The following is a 26,396-nucleotide window of genomic DNA, read 5'->3' as shown; positions in this document are numbered from 1 at the left end:
GAGGAGTCTCCAGTGCTACTCTTAAAATTCTGCCATTTTCAATGTATTTGAAATAGAAATCAGAAGTATTGGTTTACTAACCTGACCAATCTGTCTCTTTTTGTCTCTGCAGTGATGAATCTAACCTTACGAGCATGAAGTTGTGTATATAGTGCTCCACTTTTTGTATTTATAGTTGAAAATGGAAAATTTGATTTTACAAGTCTGAGAGATGTTTACATGTAGCTGCTTCTACTTGTTTGCAATAGTCCATGTGTACATCTTTTTTCACTTACATCTGCAGTTAGATGATGTATAACTGCAGGACAAACCTGCAAAGATTGTCTCTCTAGAGATACCTATACAGCGATCAATAACATAAATCTGATTACTTCTGCAAATTCTTATATTTTGGCTTGTGGACCTGCATGGACAATGAGTGCCATGAACTAGTTTACAAGAAATTGTGACCAAATAAGAGCTAAATGCTATGAAATGTACTGTACCAGCTGCCATTGGAGTTTACTGACTTGGCTTCCATGCCCATCTTAAACGCTTCACTGATTCATGCCACTACATCTGCTTCTACAGACTAAAAGCATGAGTTTGTGTGCCAAGCCTGCTTGTTGTGTGATCACGTCACATGCTAAATGGCTGCTCACGGTGACCTTTGATTCCAGCTTCTGAATTGTTTCCTTTTGTCATCTCAAGGGAGTCACACCATGGCTTATTGCTAAAAAGAGATAAAGCAGAGGAGGATAGAAAGAGGCCTTGAATTTTTGGGGAACAAAGTTCCGGCTGCAGGTGGATGGCCTCCAGTCTTGTGGGTCCCGCCTGTCAATCAGCATCAGTTTGCCTAGCACTGCTCACAGTCATGAAGACATTCGCGATAGGCCCTGTTGAGTGCTTAATCAAGGAGGAGGGAAGGTTGAAGAAGAAACCAGGCTTCTCTGTGGGTTGTTTGGAAAGGTTACAGAGATGCTGCGGGGATCGCCTGAGACCAGAAGCTTCTCAGCCTTACTCAAGAATTGGCACAGTCTGTGCTGTGTTTGTTGTATTTGGGGACTGCTGAAGGAAGAAGCATCCTTGAGACAGGGACGAATCGAAACACCCTCCCTGGGAGGATAATAGAACTGACCAGACCCGTGCGTACCATGGTGTGGTTTTCAGGTGATGCAATTTAAATGACATAAAACTAGCTGAACTTCTCTGCAGAATTTTGGAAGCTATGGTTAGTTTTCCTGTAACGGTTGCCACGAAGGACACATTTCAATAATCTATTCAACATTTGTGGTATTGGCGTTGATGGAAATACTTCAAGTCACACGTTCATCTTGCTTCAGTATTAACCATCTTTTTTTCTTTACAATCTTTAAAGCCTTTAAATGTAAGAAAGAAAATAGTTTATTTTTGTTTCACAGGCTTACTTACTCACCTTGTTCTTTTTCTGCTGTTTTGATGACCTTGGTGGACACTGTCACCCATAAAACATTGGAGAGAAATAAGTCTGTGATGACTGCTGCACATGTCATCATACCGCACTGTTCCAGCTGTGGTTATTTCTCCCTTTCTGTTCAGGTGATGAAGTTTCTAGAGGTACATTGGAAAAATTTTCCTTCTCTGTTTTTTTTTTTTATTATTATTATTATTACTAGAAATACTTAATTCATGCACATTTGTATAGTTTTTGCCTCAAGGTTTTTCTTTTCCAGTTTTGAGTCTTCATATGGTGCACTGTAGTTGGAGAGATTAGTCTGAGAGATGGTGCCATATTTGACAGATGGAAATTCTTTTTTAAATCACTTCAGTTTCTAGTAGATAGTAGGGTGTTCACAAACTTTTTAAGTTACTTTTCTGAGCGTTGTCTTTCATATGTAGACCAAAACTAAAATCGAGGAAGGCAGGCTGTCTCCATCCATGTGTGGGCATCTTGCCCTCTTGGAATACACATTTTTTCTTGCTCAGTCATTTCAAAGTTGTGAAGATGGGGACCTGCTGTAGTTGCACTTTTCGTACGGCTTTTCAGTATCAGATCGATATATAGCCACTCTAATGCTGTCTTTCACTCTGCTAAAAAATTATTGCCATCTTGGTGTATCAGAGACAAGAACAGATTTTCTTGGGGGTAGAAATCTTTCACAGATTTTTTTTTTTTTTTAAGAAAGATTATTTTAGTGGCCTCTATCTAATACTACCTTACTAACAACAAAAGTCCAACATTATTTGTTTGTATATATATACATAATATATATATTTACGGCTCAATCCCATCTTTCCAACAGTAAGATATAAACAAATGTTCACATATATGAGGAAAAATACGTTTATTTGCTTAAATTCTCAGAAATGCAAGTATGAATCTATTTGAATAATTACATTTACAATAATAAAAGCCTTTACGTGTCATAGATTCATGTTAACAGAGTGCTACAGCACTAATGTGAGCAAGGGACTTCCCACAAAGGGGACAAGAGGAGCATCATGTATAAATCATGAATGATTTAGTCGCCAGATTGCTTCTGCTTGCTTCAGAAGTGCTGTCCCAAAAAAGCAGTGTTGAGGAGCAAGCTGCTCTCCTGACAAGAAGCAGCTCCTCATGCCTATGCTCTGACTTGGCATGGTTTGGGCTACCCATATTACAGATGTGAAGACAAGCAGTTGCATGTTTTTATAAAAGATCAAATACTGGCAATCATACATTAAGTTCAGATTTATTTATATTTGAAAGGTCCCTCTGAGTATTCAAATGGAAAATAAAGTGGGATGTTTATTATTTGGCTAGACATCATTTGGCAATGCCATATTGAGAGTGTCTACAAACACAACGTACTTATTTTAAGAAATAGCAACAGAACGAGCTATGCATTTGCATGCTGTCATTAGCACTTTGATATTTTTTAAATTTGTATATCTATATTTTTAAACTGTCCTGATGGCATCCATTTCTGTATGCATCAATAAAGCCAGCAGAACTTTGGTTCACAGTTTCTTCATTCAGGAAAGCAGTTTTATAGATTCTACTGTTAAATATTAGTCAAAACACATTTCTCCTCAAACTCCTTGACAGTGAGACCCCACTGATGAAACACTTAAGCACCTTTACTCACTTTCTTTTCTGTCTTGCAAAATGATTTATTTCTTTAACTCCTGCCACATAAGAATAAGGAATACCGTTGTGGTTTTTCTGGTTGTTATTTTGTTTTTGGTTTTGTTTTTGTTTTTTTCAGATAGTCTAATTTAACTTTTTAAAGCCTACTGTTCATTTTCATGGAAAGTTCATTCCACATAAAAGACCATGGATAATTTCACAGGTTAAACTAGATAGATTTGATGCTAAGATATGCATAAAATGTTTCATCTTGTAAGATTTACTGGAAAATGAAACCTGACAGTATCTAGAAAAGTTGTGTTCAGTACAAAAAAAAAAAAAAAAGGGACCTCAGTTTAATATTTCATCAAGAGAAGCACCCTGTGAAGACTTGCAACATGTTTATTTTCTAAAAAGCAATTGCTTTTGGTGCTAGTATATCTTTTTTTCTTTTCAGGGCAAAGCTGCGGCTTGAACCACCTTGTGTGTTGTATCTTTTAGTGGCATTCCTCCAAATAGATAATTATTTGATTTGCTTAGTTTGGGACAGGAGCAGTAGTTCTTCTACCACTCTTTGCAGTTGTAGAAATGTGAAGCGGTGTTAGTCTACACCATTTCTATACCCCTGACCTTTTCAGGTATGATTAGTTCCTTTTTCTTTGAGAGTTTTCAGTATTTGTTTCAGATGAAGTTTTGTAAGCATCTGTTACTCTAGTGTAGCATAACCACACTGTGCAGAAATCCTGCTACAGAAGCAGTAAGTCTTTTTAAGCACTGTATGAAATATGTCTGACATTGGTCCTTGTCTTCATATTCATCGGTTAGTATGTGGAACCTTTTTCAGGATGTTTTGGACACTTTTTTTATTTTTCCTCAGTTAAAGTGTGAAATTTTAACTCATGGAACAAATATACAATGTATTTGTGATCTATATTTTTTATTTATTGCTGATTTTGATGTCACCTTCTGGTATTGTATCAAGGCAGAATGACGCTCTTCATCCAGCTGTTTAGATACTCTTTTTGTCTACCGTTTAAGTATTATGAACGAGTTGCAGAATAATCAAATGCACACGTGTCAAGTATTCTCATGGAAATACTTGGATTAGTCACGTACAGTGTGGCAAGATAGCTTTGGATCCGTTAAGGGTTGTAGAAGCATGCATGTGGGCATTTGTTACTCAGTTGTGCCAATAGAAAAGATGATGCAACACCAATGGAAAGAAGCAGTCCTTATGGGAAGGTTGTGTAAGGCTGGGGGCTGTGTCAGGACCCTGGACCCAGCCAGCATTTAGAGTTGCACTGACTGTTGCACAGCTGGAATTTTACACCGGGGCTCAGCCGTGCAAGGTTCTTCACTTGGCTTTCGCTAGCACCAGACCAAGGAGAGTGACCCATCCTTCCCTTGCAAAGAATGTATTGTGTAGTAACAAGGGGAATATTAGCAACTTCAGGTGATTTTTAAGCACCGCTGGCTGCTTAAATCAGGCAAAACACTTTGCTCACTACTGTCAGTAGAAGCTGGGGATCCACTCCCAAATGTGATCAAGACGCTAAAAGACACACAGTAGTTGACTTTCGAGTTTCCTTTTTTCTGCTACTTAACCACCTTAAATTTCATTTGCAAATCTCTGTATTTTACCTAGAGACCTAAATTTTCACACTGAAGAGTGATACAAATCACTAATATCTGCAACAACAGTGGTCAAAAGAAAGTCGGATTTTTAGTCATAGCAAAATAATATTCCATTTCAGTGACCAGAATCATGACAAACACCTGGCTTATTCATTTTTTTCCCTTTCTGCAACTTTTATGAATCTGAATGTTGCTGTAATGTGTAAATGAAGGTTTTCTTGCATCTTCTGTAATTGAAGTATTTTACATGGTGGTTAGAGTCATTAAATGATGTTGGAAACAAGTGCCTGCCACCATCATTTCTGATAGAATTTGAGAGCGATACTCCACAAAACCAGTGGAGTTTGTATTATAAAAAAAAAAAAAAAAAAAAAAAAAAAAAAAAAGGAGTTGGAGTGTTGTTTTATTTTTGTTCTATTCTTAAGATGCATCCAGTTATCAGTGCTGCTTGGAAATAGAATTTTCTTTGGAAAACAGGGGGCCTTAACTTAACCTGGGACCGTTAGTGTTTTACTTGTTTCTATTTAAAAAGGACATTGTATGAATTTCCCAGATACCATTGGTACTTGCACACTTCTCAGAAGTATTATGAAGAGCTGGGCTGGTGGAAGGATGTTTTACATATTGTTAACATATATGTGGATATTCTTATATTATTGTACATGTTTGGGAAAATATCACACAACTTTAAAAATGTTACAAAGATGTATGTATCTGATTTTTTCCTTTGGAAAATATTATATATTTTTATTTGTATTTTTTACTTTTTTAAGTTCATCTATATGTGCAGTTATTTTTGTATTGCGAGTGGTCTCATAAATGCAGTAGAGGAGATAAAGTACAAAGAAAAGTAATTTGGCAAGGATTAAACTGCTCTGGGGGGGGGACACATAGGTCAGTACCACATTATCAATCCTATATATATTTGGAGTGTCTTAGCCCTGTAAATATGTCACAAGTCCTCTGTTGATGAATTGCGTAAAGAATTGCAAGGTTTTAATCACCCATTTTAATTTGTTATTAATTACCACTTTATTGTGGCCTCTGGTCCTCACTTAATTGAACCTGATCAAACAGCATGCTTTTGTTTTTATTATTAAAATTTCTCCTTGTTGTTTTTCAGTCGTATGCTGTTTTGTTTTCCTTAGTTTTGTATTTTGTTTCTTGCTGGTGAGAAGTTGATCTTCAGAATTATTTTTACACTATTTATGATTTATTTTCATAATGTAAAAAGTGTGTAATTATTAAAATATCAATTCAGTTATTGGTGCCGATTCGCATAGTTATAAAGTTCTTTCTGTTGCTGCAAAAAATGCGCTCTGGTTTGTCCACAATGGAAAAAGTTTGTGCTGCATTGCGCTAATTTGCAGTTTGAAATCTCGTGTGGGTTGTATAAGTCAGTATTCACATTAGCACACAAATCAGGGCCTTGGCAACATGTTGTGTTTTTCTACAGTGCGCAATAAAAAGACCGCTCACCTTGCTCTCCCATTCTTGATGTACATGTGGCACTGAGGGACACGGTTAGCGGGCACGGCAAGGATGGCTCAATGGTTGGACTAGATGACCTTAGAGCTTTCTTCCAGTCTTAATAGTTCTATGAATGTGTGTGTATTCCCTTCAGATCAAGTCTGTTTGGTCTCCTTTTCTGTTTCCATAGGTTACATATAAGTCCACAAAAGTTAAATGAGGAGAAGCAAGGGCCTTCTTTTGCGAACCATAGAGCATCTCCTCATTCTGGAAAAGCTGCTGAGGTTAAGTTTAAACTGCTGCTTAAGCATCGTGGGGTCCAAAGAAATAAAGCTGAAAGCTGAAAATCACCAATGGACCCTTTTTGTAATATTTAAGATGAAAAATAAACCTGAACTGCTGAGAAATAGCTACACAAAGGGACTGTGTCACAAGCAACAGTACCCATTAGGGAATATGAAGGTCTGGTCCATTTTACTATGAATCTGCTTTGCTTAAAAAAGTTGAGGCATAAACATTATTAAAAAATGGTGTATTTTCAAAAGCATCCTGTTCTCGGAGGATATATTTTTGCAGGAGTCTCTGAGCAAGGGACATTTTTGGAAGAACAAAACATTGGGCAGCAGCTGTAACCTCTTCAAAGCATTATTTAAATGTTTGGGTCTTCTAAATCTCCAAATATTTCAGACAAACAAAACACTCCCCATTTTTTTCCTTCACCTCAAAAATGTATTCATTCTAGACTTTAAGAGAGAATGAGCACCATGTGGTTTTGTCATCTCCTCTTAACTCTTGGTAATCTCTCTAAATGTATGTTAATCTTATCTAGCTCTTAGGGGTACTAAATATAGCTCTGCTCCATTTCCCAGAGGAGGTTCTCAGCACAAAGCTTAACTTACCCGGCATCCCCAGCAAGGCTGAGAGCAGATGTTCTCTGGCGGCTGCACGTAGTCCCTGCTTTTGAGGTGGTCACTCTTGGCTTTTTCTCTGTACCAGCTTCTCTTGTCGTTTTGACTTTTTGTTGTTGTTTTTCTATGGAAGAGGGAGAGTGGTTCTTGATTCTGTTGCAGCTGTACTGTCAAGAAACAAACAAAAAACAAATTGGAGCTGGATGTTGGGCCCTCAAACCGCAGCACAGCTCTGGGCCTGCCCAATCCTGACACTGTGTGAATGTGTTGGATGGCTTTTTTTTCAGATATTTACTCTTTAAGAACTTATCCCATAATAAACCTAGTTTCAGCAGTACACGTATAGGCTATCATCACTTCGTTAGCACGAGGTCAACCGTTCTGGACATTTCCAGCCTTTGTTTCCTCTCTCAGTTCCATAGCTGCTCTGTTGTTCACCAAGCTCTGTCTGCAGCATATGATTTATTTCCAGTGTGGTAGCAAACCACAAGCTCTGACTGCTGCCGAAGCTACCTCTCAGTAGATTTCCCATTCAGGGATGCTACTGCCTCCCTGTTACTTTTCAACATCAGACTCCCTCTAAAGTCAAAGCTCAGTTAACCCATCTACTATAGACTTTTCATCCTACTGCACTGATGGGATGTTGACTCGACTTTTCTCTGGCATCTGTTCCTTTCCATATCCCTCCTTCATAATTCTGTGACATTCTGAAGCACCAGAAGGCTGCACAGAAAATCCCTGCCACTCCTCCCTCTCATTTGTAATGGAAGTTTTAGTTAAATTAACATGTAAACATTGTTACTCACATCCAACTCTGCTTTGTAGACCTACTAAACCTGCTGATCCTTACCCATTTATAAAAAGGAGTCCATGGCAATCAGAAGAGGAAAACGGAAGTGTCCTTGTATGTCCCTACCTCACCCAACTTCACCTGGTGATTCAATTCTAATAACCACACAAAAATAAATGTTACTAAAAGGACAACACAAGGACCTGACAAAACCTTCATGTTCCAGCAAGTACTAGCAGCCACACCCAAATAAATGTGAAAAACAAAACAAGGGAATGCCAAACCATCCGAGTCATGTTCCCACAAACGCAGTCTTTCCATTTTCCCAGGGTTATGAACTCATCTGCTTTTCCATTGAGGTCTGCTGGTTCCCAGTCTGAGTGCTCATAAGACATTTTCTCCCTTTTCCATCCGTAGGAGAAAAATGTGCTGCTTTGAAATGTTTGCTGTAAAGTCAGAGCTTAGACGTTTCACGTGTACAAGTGCGTGTGTACATTTGTATGTGTGTCAGTATACATGGACTGTACTGTGTACATGGACATGGACTGTAGTTTTCAGGAAAATACCATACACAAACCTGCAACAGGAGAGCATGTTCTGCCAGTGTAGCTGTACTCAGTGTGTTGCAATTTGCGTCTGAAGTCACATCAATTAAGATGCAGGTCTGTGATGTGCATATGCCAAGACATAATGTTCGGTACTAATAAATACTCTTATCATTTTTGTATGTACGGATTACAGCATGGCTGAGTATTCCAAGCAATCATGAGCTCTTGCTGGCATCACCTTTTATCTGGCTGCTCCCTCCTGGAACAACAAGTACCTGGCAATTTTTCATGTGCTTGTAGGAGTTCTCCTGCCTGTGGCACAGTCAGAGTGTTGAGACGTAACCGATTCTGCCTGAGGTAACATACATAAAAACAAACATGGCGTAACAATAAAAGCAAACAAAAATATCAACTCTTCTTATTATGATATTCATGAAGTTGTGTGAATATATTTGCCCTTTACAAATGCAGAACTGCAAACACTATTGGCACGTTCAGCACTGAAATGATTTCTCAACAAACATCATTTAGAAAGCAGAATGCATGCAAATGGCTCTGGAAGGTAATGCTGGCTGCTCCTGCAAAGAGGCAGTGGGCACCGTGTGCCCTCCTTTATCTTTCTGAAAAGAAACGTCATCAGCATGGGTCATTTTCCACTGACCAGCTATAATGGATTTGCCTTTCAGAATGAAACAGCAACGTGCGGTTTTTCAGAGGCTCACCAACTCTGAAGCAGTATTTAGGGAGAGGAAGTCATTTTACTGGACACTTTGACTTGCTTGTGGTAGCATTTCCTCCTTTTCATCCTCCTTTCATACGGGGAGACAGGAAAAAACAAAATTTTCAGAAAGTGAGCAGAACGAGATGGAGAAAGCAGTACATCTACTTACTTAAAAAAATATGTAATAATAATCTTCTATATCATGGAGAAATATGTGTTACTCCACAGCATCATGGCAACAGGTGGAAGGGGCCAGAAAGGACTAAAAAGCTAAATAGTGTGGTGCTGGGAGTGGGTGGCAGCCCTGTGTGTCAGGCAGCGTCTTTCCGCTAACTGTGGGAAAAAGCCCTTCTCTGCTCTACACGTGAGACGTGGCAGCCTGACCCTTGACTTTATCAGAAAAGCGTGCAAAAACCATCCATCAAGAGGAAAGGGCATTTTTGCTGATGCATGTCCTTCTGTGGCTCTGAAGGAACAGGTGCAGGAACCTGCCTCGTACCAAGCTAGTTCCTATCCCACTCTGAACTCTTCTGATGAACTTGAGTATCATATCAGTTGCTAACAGCATCGTTTTGCTAAAGCTGGAACAAAGGCCTGATGTAAGCACGACAGGCCAGTGATGCACGCTTGTAAAAGAGCAGAACGGCATCTTGCATAGCCCTTACATCTTTTTGGGGCGCAGGCTTTCTGAAACAGCGAGACGGGGCAGGACGGTGCAAATAGCTGCTGCTTCCCAGCACCAGCAGTGCCAGCAGCCCTGGCGGAGGGACGTGCTGTCCCAGCACCGACAGAGGGCAGGCGGGCACGGGGTGTGGGAAAAGCGGTCGTCCTGAATTTCCTCCCGACGTCGGGATCGCAGTTATATACAGTGTCTAATGCACACAGCTAGAACTTCTTAAGTCCGTGCCGTATCTCTGGCTCTGAGGACGAGCGGCTGCTGCTGTCGAGGATGCGGAGGTGTAGCTGCTGGGGTCTCTGCCACCTGGGCTGCATTTGCTTTGCTAATTGGTGACGTGAGGCTGCTGATGAAACAGGCTGTGAAAGCTGGGGAACTTCAAAATTAACACGGGCTGAAGAAAATGCCTGTAGGATATAAATGCTGCTGCTCGACTAGAAAAGCTGGGAGAAAAGTGGTTTACTTGGCAGAGGTATAAAAATATCTAAAAATATGAAGGTATGTGTCTGCACCTCCAAGTACTGGGATGACTAACTCAGTACCGACCCAGAAAAGACAAGCTGCAGCAGCACGCAAAGCTGTGTGTGATTCTAGACATGCTTTGACTGCTCGTGGAGCACAGTGACTGCAAGTGGGGCAGCAGGGAGGTGGATGTAGGTTTTGTGGTTCAAGGATGGTTTGTGGGTACACCATGGCAGAGGGGAGGTAAAGCTAAGCAGCTCTGCCAGCAGCTTGGCTTGCTGTGTGGAAAAGCAATGCCTCTTAGTGTCATTGCCTCTTTCTCCCACGGTCACCAAGGGTATCCATGAAGGAATGCCAGACTGTACCATCCCAGGTCTGAATCAGTGCTGTGGGTAGCAGGGGAAAATGGGACTACTTATAGTTGAGTGCTGCCAGCCCTACAATAGGATGCACCAGTGCATCAGAATACCAGGACTACAGCCCCGTGCTGCGTACGAGTATGCTGTTACAGATTCTGGGAGATGGAGCAGACCTGGGAAGGTGCTTGAATTACGGCCCCAGTTTCGAGTGAATCAATTACTCAGGGTTACCCAAGCGTGTGCTGTGAAGAACGAAGGATGGGAGGAGAGCAGCCCGCTCCAGGGGCGAGGCTCCCCGTCTCCCTTCTGTTCGCTGCCTGCCAGCTCTCACCGCCTGGCACTGCAGGGAGAGGAGCAGAGCGGGGAAGGAGGAACGGAGGGAGGGCACAGAGGGAGGGAACGAAGGAGGGAGCAAGGGAGGGAAGGAGGAGTGGTTTGGCGGGGCCGGCTCCGCGATAAGAGGCGGGGAGCCCCCGGGCTTTCCGTGGCGCGTCGTGCCATGCCTGGCGGGATGGAGGAGCGCTACAGCAAGGCGGAGACCCTGGCGCTGCGGAGGAAGCACATCGGGTAGGGGCGGCGGGGCGGGCGGGAGAAGGGCTGTGCTATGGCACTCTGCTTCCGACAGACAGGTGAAAAAGAAGCTGAGATTATTAGAACCAAACCTGGCTATTTGCTGATGGCAGCCTAAATACTCCGGGTGTATAGAAAACTCCCTAAAAATTCACAGAGAGCGTGGCCTCATAAAGCATGCACATCAACCCCTCTGTAGGGGTCGGCTGCTGAGGGTGCTTCCCTGCACGAGCTGTGTTGGGTAGATGCCAAAAACCTCCTGCAGAAAGGGTGGGCACGGAGCAGAAGAGAACAGTGTCATCCAGAAATGCCCCGTAATAATGATGCTGATGAAGTGTGCTTCTTGTAAAGTGTAGCAGAGGAATAGCTGAAGATAGCAGAAAAGATCTATGTAACAGGAGTGTGAGGTGTGAGAAAGAAAGCAAGTGGGTTTTCTTTCTAGGAGTTACCTCTGGGCTTGACAGGGTCCCAATCTCAATAGAGATGACACATGGGATGTGTGAGGAGCACTGCCTGGGTTACCTGGAAACAGATGTGTTTATCCAAGGCCATATAAACACTGCTAAAAGTTTAGAAGGCTTTCATTCTGCTCAGTAATGCCATTCAACATAACTCCATAGCTGCTGTGTTCTCCACAGGGGCAAAAAAAATGTTTGAAGAGTCCCTTGGATCTGCCACGAGGAACCTGAGTTCTGCTTGAAGCCAGCGTGATTTGTGTGCTTACAGAAAGCTGCTTTTAAGAGTTTTGCTCAAAGTAGTTGATTTCAGAGATATAGACATTTCAGGTCCTTCTCAACACCCGTGAAAGGTGAAAATAATGCCTGCAAGGAGGCAGTGTTTTGTTCCTGAAGGTGACCTCTGTAGCCACTGTGGCTGTTGTGTAAGGAACTTCTGGCTACAGCATAAGACAATTCTTAACAACTTTGCTTTACTCCCAGTGAGTTTGCTGGCTGGCTGCATCTGTGAGCTGTGCAGACAGAAATGCAGTGGGACCTATAGGCACCTGGATAGACTTGCAGCCATTGTGCTCATGAGGACTCTGCTAGACAGAGCCATGCCTTAAAACACCTCTGGCAAGAGCTGCTCCTGGTCCCAGGCATGGGCAGTTCTTCTCCGCCACCTTCTGCTCCCAGACAATCTTCAGAGAAGGAAAGCAGCTCTTTCCCTGTTTCCAGAGCTGCCGCAGATAACCTCTCACCGACCCTTTGGGAGGGGGAACACCTCAAAGAGCTAAAATGGTGTTATTTTATACAATTTTTTTAGGCCTTCCTGCAAAGTTTTCTTTGCCAAGGACCCTCTGAAGATAGTGCGTGCTCAGGGCCAGTATATGTTTGATGAGACTGGAGAAAAATACTTAGACTGTATCAACAACGTTGCACATGGTAAGCAGTTTATCTTGTGCTTCACGTCTAACAGGAATCCTAATGCACTTGTTTCAAGTGACAAAATGGTCACAGCTCTTTCCTCAGTCTCCTTTTGAGGTTCAGTGACTGTTTGCTAGTATCAACTGTTTTCTTCTTTAGTTGGCCACAGTCATCCCTATGTGACAAAGGCTGCAACAAAACAGATGGAACTGCTCAATACGAATTCCCGGTTCCTGCATGACAACCTCGTTCAGTACGCTCAGCGTCTTACTGCTACCCTGCCAGAGAAACTCTCTGTTTGCTATTTTGTTAACTCTGGGTAGGTCTGCTCATTTTTAATTATTTATTTATTTTTAAGGCTGTTTTCTTTGTGTTTAAGATGAACGTTCAGAACAGGTTGGTCCAAACCTTAAACCTGTGAGAGTGGGGCTTAGTAATAAATGACACAATTATTTCCAGTAGCGACTGATTGACGGACTTAGTACGATGGCTCGGTGCAAGAGAGCCAAAGGATGGAACTGAAGAACATCAGACAAAAAAAAGTGGGGGGAATGGGCAACAAGAAACGCAAATTCAGGCAGCAAATTAGTGAACGCTATGTTTAAAGGGACACACAACCTTGGAAGCAAGTAGCTCTTTCAGATGGTCTGTCCAATCTGTGATCACGGACTCTGCCCAACAGGCAGTAGGAGCTGGGGCTGCTGTAGATCAGGCTGGAAGCCTGGGGCTCTCAGCCGGAGCAGATATTTGTCCTCCACTGCTGGATGATGCTGGGAAGGATGGAGCCATTGTGGAGGTACACGCAGGGCTGGCATGTTCTGTAGCTTTTCAAAAGCTTGCAGTTGTGTTGCGCTTCCAGCTGCTGACTGCACTGCAAAGTGGTCTCGTTTGTATCAAGAGGAGGGAAATGTGTACAAGCAAACTGGGGGAGTGAAATAATGCATCTCTTTGTTTGTTGTTTGTACAAAGGGCTGGTTTTGATTCACTGTCTTAAATGGTGTTTACAGTCTCAACTTTAGCACTGTATTCTGTATAGTAACAGAGCCTGCTGTGTCTCAGGCCTACTCTTCTGTGTTAGAACAAATTTTAACTGGGAGCCCTTCCTCACGGTGTTGTGGATGTCTTTGCTACTATGCAGGTCTGAAGCAAATGATCTGGCTTTACGACTGGCTCGGCAGTACCACGGACACCAAGATGTGATCACCCTTGAAAAGTAAGTACACAGAACAGACTGCAGATGCAGCCATCAATTCCTACAATTACTTCAGAAGCAGCTTTGCAGCAACCCGCTGCTGCTTGTACTGGCTGCTGAAAGCAAGGCTTTCATAGGAGAAGAGGCCAGGAAACAAGTTTCCCTTCTCCACATTTGATAAACACAAGTTCTGAAGATTTGTAAGAAACAGAGATTGTCAGGCACCCGTTACAGGGATTTCACACAGAGCATCCCAAAGCAATTCAGTCCAGAGGCTTGGGAGTCACTCTGAAGCACCAATGAGTGGTCTAGCCCATAGGATACTCTGGAAAAGGGCTTTCTGCCACATTCTGCTGTATGTATTTCTTTATGATAATCATGAAAGTCTTTTCCGACTTAAATGATTCTAGTACTCAGCAATTCTAAATAGATAAATAAATACTTCATGGTTAAGAAGAAAAATCCTGGAGCTCTGCAATGGTGCTGATGCTCTGTTGCTCTGATGCTCAGCTCTTCTCCACTGAACACAGGAGTAAGCACACGAGATTGAGCAGCCACAAGATCAGGAGGAACTGAAAAGTCGTGGAAAAGGTGGTTGACCATGTCTCTGGGTTTCCCTACCTTAGATGGAGGTATAAGGTTGGTTATGCTACTGTTGGGCTCTAACTTTTCCTCAACCTCTGATCAGAAAGTCCAAGTAGAGAAACTGCAAGAGCACATCTTTACCTGAACAGCAGAAGGCTTGTTTGACCCAGCTGCAGTCAGATCACTGCCGGCCCTCCTTGACTTACACAGCCACAATTTGGAGCCACTGGCAGTAGCTTTAGTAAGGAGAAGCTGATGATGGTGCTGGCTCAGTTATTCTGTTTGACTGCAAGGTCTTGTCTTCCTGAACACAATAAGGTATTTCTTTGCCTCAACTCTCCAAAGCTCTACAGAGTGTTGCTACATCTGTGGGCCTGGGCCACAGACTATTTTCTGTCCTTTCTTTGGCTCTACTGGCAGATTTTGATGACTGACAGGAATTAAGAAGAGAAAAGAGTCAAAAAAAGGCCCAAACCCTTTTGTACGCTATTTCTTCTGCAATTAGATTGTGACATGTCTTTGGGGTTCGGGATTTCTTCGCATCAAGCTCATGGCTTAATGGAAGTGTTTGTTCCTTGAATGAAGCTACTAAATGTTATGAACTTATGTTCAGAAGGCTGTGCTTCCTAATTTCTAAGTCAAGCTGACCTCAGTAGTAACCACTTCTAGCGTAATTATAAGGCTTTCGTTATTCCTCCTTATCCTGAGATTGGCTTTGGCCAAACAGACAAGACTGTCAAGCCTTTGGGGCAGGTAGTGATGAGCTGCTGCTGTACAAAATACGAATCTTCTGCTGCAGCACAAACTCTTAAGAGCCTTTGCAGTGTTATTGGTGTCTACCTCAGAAAGCTTGAGTAGGCTAAACTGGGGTCTCTAGGCTGGAAGCGAGCTATTGCTCGTAATCGGTGAGGGCAACTGGTGTTGCAACCCAGGGACAGCATCTTTTTCTGTCCTTACACTTGCAGCTGATTTAATGCAAGAAAAAATCCTCACTCCTGGTTCCTAGCTTGCTAATTAATTAAGTCAATAGCAGTTTCATACTGCCTTGAAAAAAAGATTTAGTGAATTTAAACCAAGATCCCATCACAAACATTTCTACAGTTGCATCTATCTGTTGCAGATACAGTCTATTAGTCTGGTTTATTTATGGGTATAGTTGTAAATTTAGCTCTTCTATGAATTTGGAGTAAAATGACTTCAACGTTTAACACTCATGCAGTGCTTACCATGGCCATGTTACATCTCTGATTGACATCAGTCCCTATAAATTTAATCAGCTGGGAAAGGACAGCAAGAAGGAGTTTGTGCATGTGGTAAGTGTGGTTTTCTTTTCTTTTTTTTTTTTTTTTTTGTTTTGGTTTGGTTTGGTTTGGTTTTTCTTGCTTTACATTGTTATGCCTCTTATGCAGCATATTCAGTTGCTCGCTTCTGGGTGTAAATATACTTTCATTCAGCTTTGCTGATGCCAGTGCACATACACTTGAGTGTCAGTGGCTTTAAAACAGCAAAATTGCTTGCTTTTGTATTTCAAAGACAGTACTCAGCTGGGAAGCTGAATTCCTTCCAGTGTGACAAGTACCCTGAGTCACTGGCCTGTACAGATACACAGTTTGAAGAAGGTAGCCGATATCTCTTGTGTTAATTTGGCTAAAAATATGCAGGAATTTTGAGTCTATTTCCAAAAACCAGAAATGCAGAGCACGCATGTACACACAGTTCTGGGCAGAGAGCTCAGGGGTATTCAAGGGACCATTGTACTGTTTGATTTCCAGCCTAATCTTGTATGTTTTACCAAACCAAAATTCACTCTTAGAGAAGTACACCAAACTGCAAAGAGGTGTTTCCTATCCAGACTTCTTGGTGTTAACCACACTGTCAGATTAATGCCCTCTTTTCTATAATGGTTCCATTTCTTTATTTATGGAACTTCTTCCAACACTGTACACGCTTGAAGTTCACTCAGATTACTTCCTGTGATGACAATGCTGAAAATCAAGTGACTGTTTGGAAAACCCACTTATGCAGTTGCAGAAGTGGAACATCCTGCAATAATCTAAAATAAGATGAGAGACTAAGACATGGCATTATGTCTTAGGCGAGAGGAGGGATGATATTGAAAAGGTGGATAAGTTAAATGGCTTTCAACAGTTGCCTTCAGTTGTACTGAATACATCACAGGACTGCATTTGTGTTTAGGCTCCTCTACATGTATTTTTTGTAATTCCATTCAGAAACTGAGACTGTGCTGGCTCTTATCTGCGTGGAAAGGCAAAAGTATATCCTGTTCCAGAAACGCAGAGCAAGAGAAAAGAAACAGGAAGTAAATGCTTCACAGAAAGATGGGCTTTTAAAAAAATTTTGGTCTTTTCAGGCTCCTTCTCCAGACATCTATAGAGGAAGATATAGGGAAGATCACCCAGACCCAGCAAGCGCTTATGCTGAAGAGGTGAAAAAGATTATTGAGGAAACGCAGAAGAATGGACGTAAGGTGTGTATCTTGTGCTCTAGAAATGCTGAAGTTTCATCTCCTAAGTGTAAAATGGGGGCACGAAACAGGAAACTAAAGATATACACCTCTACTTAGTTTCCTTTGTGTTCAAAATGTGCCATTTTTCAACCAGATGTTCTTATCATAATTTTTCTAGGCACCAGTAGACTGTGAATATGTTAGGGCACAGCTAGGCTTGGAGGTAAGCTGAGAAACTACACCAAAAATTCTAGCAAAGATATGTAAAAGTGTCAAGGATGGAGAAAATATGTTAGATAAAACCTTGATATTACAGTTTTGACTGCAGTAGCCTAAGATAACTTTGGAGTCATTTAAAAAGATCAGTATTTTAATCACATGATCTCGATTTAAAAAATAATAATAACTGAAAGCAGGCTGCTTACAATGTGTATTAATATTTTGTACAATTGCACTAGCATTTTGGGACATTAAGGTCTTGATTCAACGCCCCACATTCAGTGGAGGTGGGAACATGTTCCCTTATAGTCCAATGGACTTGTATCACTCTTAATTCTTTCATCAACTTTTTAATTCTCTACTAACGGATAGTTTTGTTTTTTTTTTTTTCTTCCTTTGTTTCCTTTCTTTTGCATATTTCTTAGGTTTTGGTGACATAACCTGTGGCAGGACAAGTTGTACTAAAGGCTAAGCCTCACATGCTATGGAAGCTTCGTACTCTTTGGCTGTAGCATGCCTCTTCAAATATAGTGTACGATTCTTTACACATTACTGCTCGGCCTTGTTTCCAGGAAGACTGCACCAACTCAAAGAGACCTCTTGATGATCAGGGAGGGGCTCAAAAGTGGTGTGGGGATGCAACCCCTTAAATAGCAGACTTATGCTGAGACTTTTGGGTAATACTGTATCTCTGCTGCATTGGCATGTTGACACAAAACAAATTTTGTTGTTCCAGTGTAACTGATCCACTACTTTTGCCCTTCTTGACTTGAAATAACTTTCTTTTTCATTCCTAGCAACTGGAATTATTCATCTGTCCATTTTATTTATTTATTTATTTATTTCTCCTCTTCTGTCAAGTGCCTCATGCTGATATTTCACTTGTTTAGTTATTTACATTAGACAGGGGTGCCCAAAGCATAGCCTCGGGTCATCTTCTACCCGGCTCTGCCTGGTGTTTGAGATTAAACAATTAAGCTGATGCGTACCTGTTACTGGTGTGTTCTGGCGTTCAGCAAGTTTTTATTCATCTCTTGGAGAAAACTGTGAACATTGTTGCGTTTCCTCCTGTAAACTGTAAATTAAATTACAGAGCTCCCAGGAGCCTGTAGCAGATGTCTGCTGACACCAGCGAGCATCTCCAACTTCAATAGTAGTAAGATCAGGGATTAATGGAAGCCCTTGTATTCTCATCATATTGCAAAGGCGACCCTGGCTACAGCGATTTGGGCACCCCCTGTTGAAAAATGAGTAAGCTCTCTAGCCATAACTTCTCAAGAGCCCTCAACTGTCCAACCCAATGTGTGATTAAATTAGGGCACACGCTGTAACGTTTATTTCTAGACTGTTAAATATTTGTGCAAAGGCCAAACAGATGAACATAGCTCTTACCTGAGGTTGTTTTTTTTTTTTTTTTGTTTGTTTGTTTTTTTTTCCAGATTGCTGCCTTCATAGCTGAATCCATGCAGAGCTGTGGAGGCCAAGTAATTCCACCTGTGGGCTATTTCCAGAAAGTGGCAGAGTATGTACATCGCTCTAGAAGGGCATACCTGAAAAATTAACCACAAATATGTTTTTCACTATGGGCTAATCTAATCAATTCAACTATGTCCCTCACGTGTTCTTGTTCTGAAGAGTATGATCCCACTTCTATTTTCTATGGGACAGTAGCTGACTTATTCTTTTAGCTACGTAATTGTCTATCTTTAACGTTCTGTGTAAGTTTGATGGAAGATAAAGTTGAACCATCAGAGTGGTAGCCCTGCAGTACAATTACAGTCCTCCTATTTTCCATCCAAGTATTAGCTAATTTTTTTGTTAACAATTAGTCAACTAAATATTTTATCAATTCAAATAAGTATAGCTCTGCTTGACAAGTTTCCAGTCACTGTTGCACATTCCAATTCTGTATTGTCACACTGAAGGCAAAACAATTGGCTTGAAACTCATTTGAAAACATTTGAAAGTCATTCAAATCCAGCTATTAAAAAAAAAAAAAAGTAGCTGTGTACATCTCAGAAATATCAGAATAAGTGATCTGTATGCTTACTAGGGCTTGAGTAAGAGCCAGGTCAATGAAGCATAAGTAGAGCTTGAAGTATTTGTAGTACTACTTGTAGTGCTCAAGTAGCAAAGGAGTGCTCCTACAACAAAGGAGAAACTCAAGTCACTCTGGATCCAGATGTCAGACTATTCCTGAAAGCAGAGTCCTGGCAGCAATCTTTGGAATAAGAGAGGAAGAACCAAGCTATTCTTATACAGACTGATGGGATGTATGCCAGGGGGCTTGCACAGTTATACAGCTTCTGAGCACGGTTGCTAGAGCACCAGCACTGAAGTTCAGTACCGAATTATATTTCAGCAGTCATGTTCTTTCTTTTTTTTTTCTTCCCTAGCTTGGTTTCACAGTAGAGATTTTCTGTACTGCAGACATCCTTGTTTACCTAATTTACCTATTCAAAATCAGTTTGCACAGTCAGTCCAACCATCCATTCTATTTATTTTCAGGTATGTGCGTGCAGCAGGTGGTGTATTCATAGCTGATGAGGTCCAGGTTGGCTTCGGCAGAGTTGGGAAGCATTTCTGGGCTTTCCAGCTGCAAGGTGAAGATTTTGTGCCTGACATCGTCACCATGGGAAAGCCCATTGGCAATGGCCACCCTATGTCTTGTGTGGTCACAACAAGGGAAATTGCTGAAAAGTTTGGTGCCTCTGGACTGGAGTATTTTAATACAGTAAGTTTGTATGTGAAGGTTTGTCCTTTTTGTTTGTTAGTTTACATTTAGCAGTTACAAGTTGTTCAAGTCATTCTGCTGACACCTGCATCCTTCATTACATCATGTTGCTAAGAGCTGGAGTTAGCCAGTCTAATTTTTAAAAACAAATAGACCAGCACTAGCTCTCTGGCAAGTCATGGAGCTCAGCTTCTATGCATACAGATAAATTATACCTTAACTCCCTTTTCTCCCTTGTTTCCTCTGAAATGCTGACCATGTAACACTTCATTATCCAGGACAGGATCAGCTATGAGTCCTGTGCAGGTGGGATTAGGTCCTGGAAGAATTTGCTGTGCAGCTGTCACCTAACAAAACTGACCCTCTACCAGGAAACGTTTGAGTGGCATGCTTGCCACAGAGGCGCAGTTTTCTTCTTATTTCAAATCCTCTTTTCTGCTCCTGTGACTTCTTCCCAGCTGCCATTAATTCCCCCTGCTTTCAATGGAGCTTATATGGTACAGTTCAGGCAACCCCAGATCCATAACCCACTGCCCTTCAGAGGAGCACTTTGTCTGCATACGTAATCAGCAAACCATGAGAGCAGCCTGAATGCTTGAGCTGTGAAATCTTCAAATTACTGAAACCTGAAGCGATGGAATGGGGAGCTCCCTTCCTTGGGCTTTGCAACGCTGCCCATGGGGAAATGTCTTTTGCAGTTTGCACAGCACAGAATCTCAGCCTCCTTAAGCTTTTCTCACTACATGTCACGTAGGAGAGGTCAAGCAAAAGATACAGGAGTAGACACAGATGAACATTTCTGATGGGTTCTGTTTTCCTGTTGTTTTTACCGTAAGTTTGGAGGCAATCCCGTGTCTTGCGCTATTGGTTTGGCTGTACTGGAGGTAATTGAAAAAGAAGATCTGCAAGGAAACGCTACACGTGTAGGAAGTTACCTCCTAGAACTGCTGGTTGAGCAAAAGAAGAAGCATCCCTTAGTGGGAGATATCAGGTAGGTGTTTCATGGCTGTTAGGTGTTTTAGAGAGATGATGGGAAAATCTGCAAGTCTGGGGTGAGGGGAACACAGAAACAATATGCCATGATTTACACGTCACTCCTTTTGAAATTGGGCTACCCAGCATCAATACTGCAAAGAACTTATTTTACAATAAATGTTTCCATTCAGCTGTTTAGCTAGGGAGTAAGTGTAGCCTAGAGAGGCTCTGGGAGTAGATAGGAGAAAAGTCCATCACCACAGAATAGTCCAGTCGTCAGCACACTCCTGGGATGATGGAAACCTCATTCAAATCTTCAGATCATTTCCTTTGGAGATGTTGGTGTGGGTTCCCCTCACCTCACCTTAGTATCATGATAGCCACCTTCAGTTTTGCCTTCGTTTTTCTTCTCGGTTTTCTTCTTGTTTTTTACTACCTTTCACAGCACTCTACTTTGTGGTTTGCAGGTTTCTACAGAAAGAATGTAGCCTTAATGAGTCAGCTGAATTTATTCAGAATCAGCTGTACACCCACTTTATCAGTATGAACACAGGATTTTATCTTTCCATGTTTTATTCTCTTCTGCAGAGGTGTTGGATTGTTTGTTGGTGTGGATTTGGTGAAGGATCAACAAAAGAGAACACCAGCTACAGCTGAAGCCCTTCACCTCATTTACAAGTAAATATTTTCTAAAGACTGCATACAGCGATCAAACCCTCCTAATATTCCCAAGTAGTTACTCATTAATTTCAGTTTAAATTCATGTTGCTTGTGATAGCATGGCATTAGAAAAATTTTCAGAATTGAACTTTGCCTAAAGGACGGGAACCGTGTAGTTGTGTAACTGTTTATTAACATATGTTCCCTCTTTCCACAGGCTGAAAGAGCAGAAAATCCTTCTTAGTGCAGATGGACCCTACAGAAACATACTGAAATTTAAACCACCAATGTGTTTCACTATGGAAGATGCGAAACATGTAGTGGAGACAATTGATGTACTTCTCACAGGTACGTATGCTTTAATGCCCAAAAGAATACTCTGTTCATTTCCAAATGACACATGGGGAACACCAGCCACAGTGCCATAATGCAGGCCATTACAAGTCAGGAGAAGTAATTACTTTCTGTGCTTCTCGTCCAAGCTGCTGTTCTCAATGTCATTTATTCTAAACAAAGTTTTGAAAGCCTCATACATACTTGATCCACACTTTCTAGGCTAAATCCCTCTCTTGAGTCTTCCTCTTACAGATTTGTTTTCTTTTTTTGCATATTTTATTTTGATTACACAAACTGAATGGTAAAGAGCAGATAAAATAATTCACTAGAGGCCTGAAAGACGTTACTGAAACACTGGTAAAACTTTCCATAATGCTCTGTTTGGGTTTTTCATTGTTTTGTTTTGTGTTTTTTTTCTTTTTTTTCTCTAAACTGGCTTTCTTGAGCACAATTTCTTGTCTTGCTCCAATGTAGCCTGAAAGTCTTCAGGCTCTATTTATCTTCTACCTGGGGACCAATCCAGGGGAAAATAACATCAGGTTATTTATTATTAATAACATACTATTAGCGTAAGGGCTTTCCAAGCCCAGTCTAAGTTGAATACTCTCTTCTCCTGAGATTAAAACAACTGGAGGTAGACTGACACGAATTTGCTGGATAAAAGCAGGCAGGCAGCTCTGAAAGATCTGTCTTGAACCCCTGTGCTAAGCTGCTATGTTCACTCTAAACTCTCACAAGCTGCACGGCCTTCATACATTAATCACGTTTCCTTGGGAAAATGTTTTAGGAAATATTTATTCTTCAGTCACTCCCCTGTGGGATAAATGCACAGAGGAATAGTTGATTGGGTACTCTTTTCCTCCGGCCAGCTGTTAAAATGACTGTGCGCTTACTTACTCTTGGTTCTTTAAAATTATTTTTTTCTTAGAAATAGAAGAGGCAACTGGAATGAAGACAGGAAACGATGTATCTACAAACGCGCATTGTAAAATAAAGGTATGTATTGAATTTTTATGGAAATTTTAATCAGATAGATGTTTGCTGAAACAAATGATTTTAGCTGAGTACTTTTTGGTGGTACAAGTGGCTCTGTGCATTGAAACTGAGCTCAGAACATAATCTATTACAAGAAACCTGAGAGGATTGTGTTACTGGGGCAGATCTAGAAAGAGCTGATAACACTGACCTACAACAAGAAACGTTTTATAGACAAACCCATTGCCTTGTCTGCCTTGCATATATGTAAACAAGACCTACCAGACTTTGGGCTGCACACAACTGTGAGCTCTAAGCAGTCAAGAATTTTACTCATTCTAGGTACTGAGTGCTGCCAGTGGATATTTGGCCTTCTAAGCCTGCCTTCAACCTGGAAGAGTTCCAATTTTTACACTGTTTTAAGGACTTAGTTTCCACTATAGGTCTTTGAGTATGAATGGTTGCCATGCATTCAAATTAGGACTTCTTAAGTTGCAGCACTGGCTTTGGACAAATCATATATAATTTCTCACACCCTTAAAAATACGTATCGTCCACTGTGCCATAGGAAAGCTCACTGAGGTGTTCCTTGGTGAGTTTTCCATTGATGCTGCAAATGGCAAGGATGCAGTAGCTCAGCTGTCTAGGGAGGAGTAACTAAGGCAGAGATCGTACGGATTACTGGCTATCCAGACAGCAGATGAATCTAGATTTTGGGTACAAACTGTCTGTTATTAGCATTTGTCCATTCAGGTCAATCTCTTCAAAAGGCAAGAAGTTGCGCTACTAAAATGGAAGAGTCATGCAGAGTTTCTTAATGGAGATCAAGCTCAGTTGGCTGCATGTTGAAAGTTTAGCATGACACTTCATTGATATTTTGTCTGTGTTTCAGGCTAATGAAGGAAGTCCTCAACCAGAGTCTGCAACTGAAAGCACCAGCCATTTGAATGGAGCTGCCTGCAGGCAAGAAAATGGTTTTTATCCTGAAAAACACTCAGTGCCAAGTAAAACAATAAGGACTTGAAGAGAGAGAGTTTTCTTGTTCAGATTGAATTTATTTCCTATTTGTTTTTGAGATGAAGAGTGCAATAGTGCTAGGATCTGTTTGGAGCTTTGTGCTAGTACCAACTAGCTTCATTAGGAGTTTAAAATACATATTCAGATATAGAAGAAATGTACCATGTGGTCTGAAAGCTGTGTGTGACAGAACAGGCAAGTGATACTTTAATACCTTGTTGCTGATTGAAGGCTGGACAGGTAAACAATCTGCTAAATTGAAGGATTTAGTCCCATTACATGGAATCTGAATTACTTAACCACCGTGCAAGCAAATTGCCAATTTCATTAAGTTTAACACAATAAGCTTAGCATGCTGTTTTTACAGTATTTTAAATTTCAATATGTAATATTGAGATGTTAATCACTTTCCATGTTTTAATGGCTGAATTCACAAAACATTGCTTGAGAGAGAAGCCATTATTATCTCCTTGTATAACTTAGGTCCTATGGATCATTCCCTGCTGATGTACGTTGGGGTAGCTTTGCTAATGTTGATGATACTCTACCAAGTGTCTACTACTGTTTGTGTGAAGATGGAACATTTATGCAAGCCATTCTTGCTTTGTCTTCAAAGAAAATGAAAACAGATCATAATTTTCTAGGGATAAAGCAACTTTTATAGATAACTATTTATACAGAGTAAGATTTTTATCTTTCTTTTTCAAAAGTTTATATATTGAACTCCCTCAGTCCACAAGATACGTTAGTAGAGGTTCAAAATGAGGTTCCCAGAGACAGCCCAGCTTGCATTCCCACAGATTTTAGATGTTTTGAAAGTCATGGGAACTTCCGCCTGATCATTTCATAGCAATTCTGTTAGTTCTTTTTCATTGGAGGTGAAGCATTGCATACCAGTTGCATTGGATCCTGATGCATAAGTGACTACTAACGTTTGACAGATTACTAAAATGAGATGCCCTCTGCATAAAGTATGCATACAGCCACTGCCTGCCTTTGCTGCAGGTAATTTGGGCTGACTTGCCTCCTTGTTGGTATTAGATTTCAATAGTGCACAAGCCCATAATTTGGACTGACTTGCCTCCTTGTTGGTATTAGATTTTAATAGTGCACAATTCTTTTTTAATACCTGCCCAATTTTACACTATGGAAGACACTGAGGGCTTCCAAGTGGTTTGTATTTCAGGAAAAAGACAAAATCTTTTTCCTTTTAAGCTTTCACACCCTGAGTTCTGTTTTGTTATTGCTGCTAGTGATTCTACTGCTATGACTGAAGATTCAGCACTTTAATTTTGTATTTTCCACAATTTGCTATGTTAACATTGATGTTTCCAGTGTAACTTCTTCTGGCATTCTCAAGCTGGCTTATTTTCTATTTCACAATTCTTGAATAATTGCATAAAAATAAATCTTTATTTGTAATATGTAATATTTGTGATTATGATGTCCTCCGCAAGGGTTTTTTTGTTTCCATTTCATTCTTCGTTAACAGCTATTTGATGAGGAGAAAACACTTAGCTTTGGCCTAGGCTTCTCTTCATGTGGCAGTAGAACTGGCGTGGCTGTTTCCCCTAGGCTCTATGCTACAGAGCTTCTTCCTCCAAGCCAAATGTTACCTCTGCTGCCACAACTCAATACTTGTGTGACCTTCCTGCATATTGGACTGGATCCTACTAACCTCGCATCAAGAGGCAAGACATAGGTCTTTTCCAGAATGATGCTACAGAGACCTAAGTCAAACTCAGCCAGAGGGGTGGTGGGGAGTTATAAGACCAGATACAGCACTGCAAGACTAGTATATCAAAACAAATACCAGCATATTAAGAGCAAATTTCTGTGGAACTTTTTCTCAAAATCAAGACTGCCGCTGAGGCTTTGAAGCCTAGAGCTTGGGGAAGAGAAGTGCCCTCCTTACATGCTACTTGGAGGCCAACCACCTCTTGTTCACTGTCAGCAAATTAAATCACCTGAACACACTGCACCTATCCAAGGGATTAGTAACAGTCCATTTCCTTCCTTACCTCTTGGAGGTCACCCGCTTTTCCTAAGTGCCCCACGTGTTTCCTACCATGAAATGTGTCTACAGGCCCAGTTTAATTCACTCCTGGTACGGGCCAAGGGCTGCTTATATTACACATCACCCATAAACGCAGAAAATGAGCAGCACACGGTTCCCAGCAAGGAAATACTACTGTGGGGATATTGGGAGGGTTAATGCTCAGAGTAACACAGCCCACCAGGCTATGCTATGGCACAGACTGTTGTGGCACACCATTAATATTTAACTTGTGAAAGATGAGACAGAACTGGAAGATCCAATTAGGGACATAACGATCATATCTTCATAAACACAAGGGGCATGTGCCTCTACCTCTATAATACCTGCATCTTGCTTCTACATAGGCTAAAAATACATGGAAAAGCACCTGTTCCAGTTTGCTGTTTTGCAGCCAGATTCCGCTTCACAAGGCAAGAACCTCTCTACCTTGGTGTTCCGCTAATTATGATTAATTGTGAAAGTTATCTAGAAGAGCTAAACCTGAAGGAGAGCACTTATCTAATATACTTGGAATAAAGCACTTCCATTTATATGGAGGAACCAATCCAGCAGCTAGCAGGAGCTGAGATGGACTTACTAGATTGACTATTACTATATTTGTATTAAT

General features: G+C 41.1%; 2 protein-coding genes across 2 annotated transcripts in view; both read left to right on the top strand.

Moving 5' to 3' along the window:
- The window catches only part of COL25A1 (collagen type XXV alpha 1 chain), a 294,538-nt gene extending 288,698 nt beyond the window's left edge, over positions 1-5,840 (top strand). Inside the window, exon 39 of the mRNA XM_042812563.1 lies at positions 113-5,840. Coding sequence (XP_042668497.1) covers positions 113-115 — 3 coding nt within the window. The 3' untranslated portion in view covers positions 116-5,840. The remainder of the gene's footprint in view (positions 1-112) is intronic.
- Positions 5,841-11,100: 5,260 nt separating this feature from the next.
- Positions 11,101-25,159, top strand: ETNPPL (ethanolamine-phosphate phospho-lyase). Its single transcript, XM_042811904.1, has 13 exons — positions 11,101-11,203; positions 12,470-12,588; positions 12,730-12,889; positions 13,709-13,783; positions 15,567-15,660; positions 16,719-16,835; positions 18,473-18,555; positions 19,542-19,767; positions 20,604-20,758; positions 21,331-21,420; positions 21,620-21,750; positions 22,667-22,734; positions 23,606-25,159. Exons 1-13 carry the CDS (start codon positions 11,136-11,138, stop codon positions 23,735-23,737), a joined length of 1,518 nt encoding a protein of 505 aa, XP_042667838.1. The 5' UTR covers positions 11,101-11,135; the 3' UTR covers positions 23,738-25,159.
- Positions 25,160-26,396: the final 1,237 nt, after the last annotated feature.

Source organism: Centrocercus urophasianus, unplaced genomic scaffold, assembly GCF_019232065.1.
Source record: "Centrocercus urophasianus isolate 14NV4802_14NV808 unplaced genomic scaffold, USGS_Curo_1.0 seq_13, whole genome shotgun sequence".
NCBI lineage: Eukaryota > Metazoa > Chordata > Aves > Galliformes > Phasianidae > Centrocercus > Centrocercus urophasianus.
This window is presented reverse-complemented; position numbering and strand designations above follow the sequence as displayed.

What these genes read in the sequence shown, in the direction of transcription:
- ETNPPL (XM_042811904.1), top strand. Translation starts at nt 11,136, where the DNA reads ATGCCTGGCGGGATGGAGGAGCGCTACAGCAAGGCGGAGACCCTGGCG. An exon ending in TATTTCCAGAAAGTGGCAGA is followed by an intron (nt 18,556 to 19,541) that starts GTATGTACATCG and finishes ATTTATTTTCAG; the next exon opens with GTATGTGCGTGCAGCAGGTG. An exon ending in GACTGGAGTATTTTAATACA is followed by an intron (nt 19,768 to 20,603) that starts GTAAGTTTGTAT and finishes TTTTACCGTAAG; the next exon opens with TTTGGAGGCAATCCCGTGTC.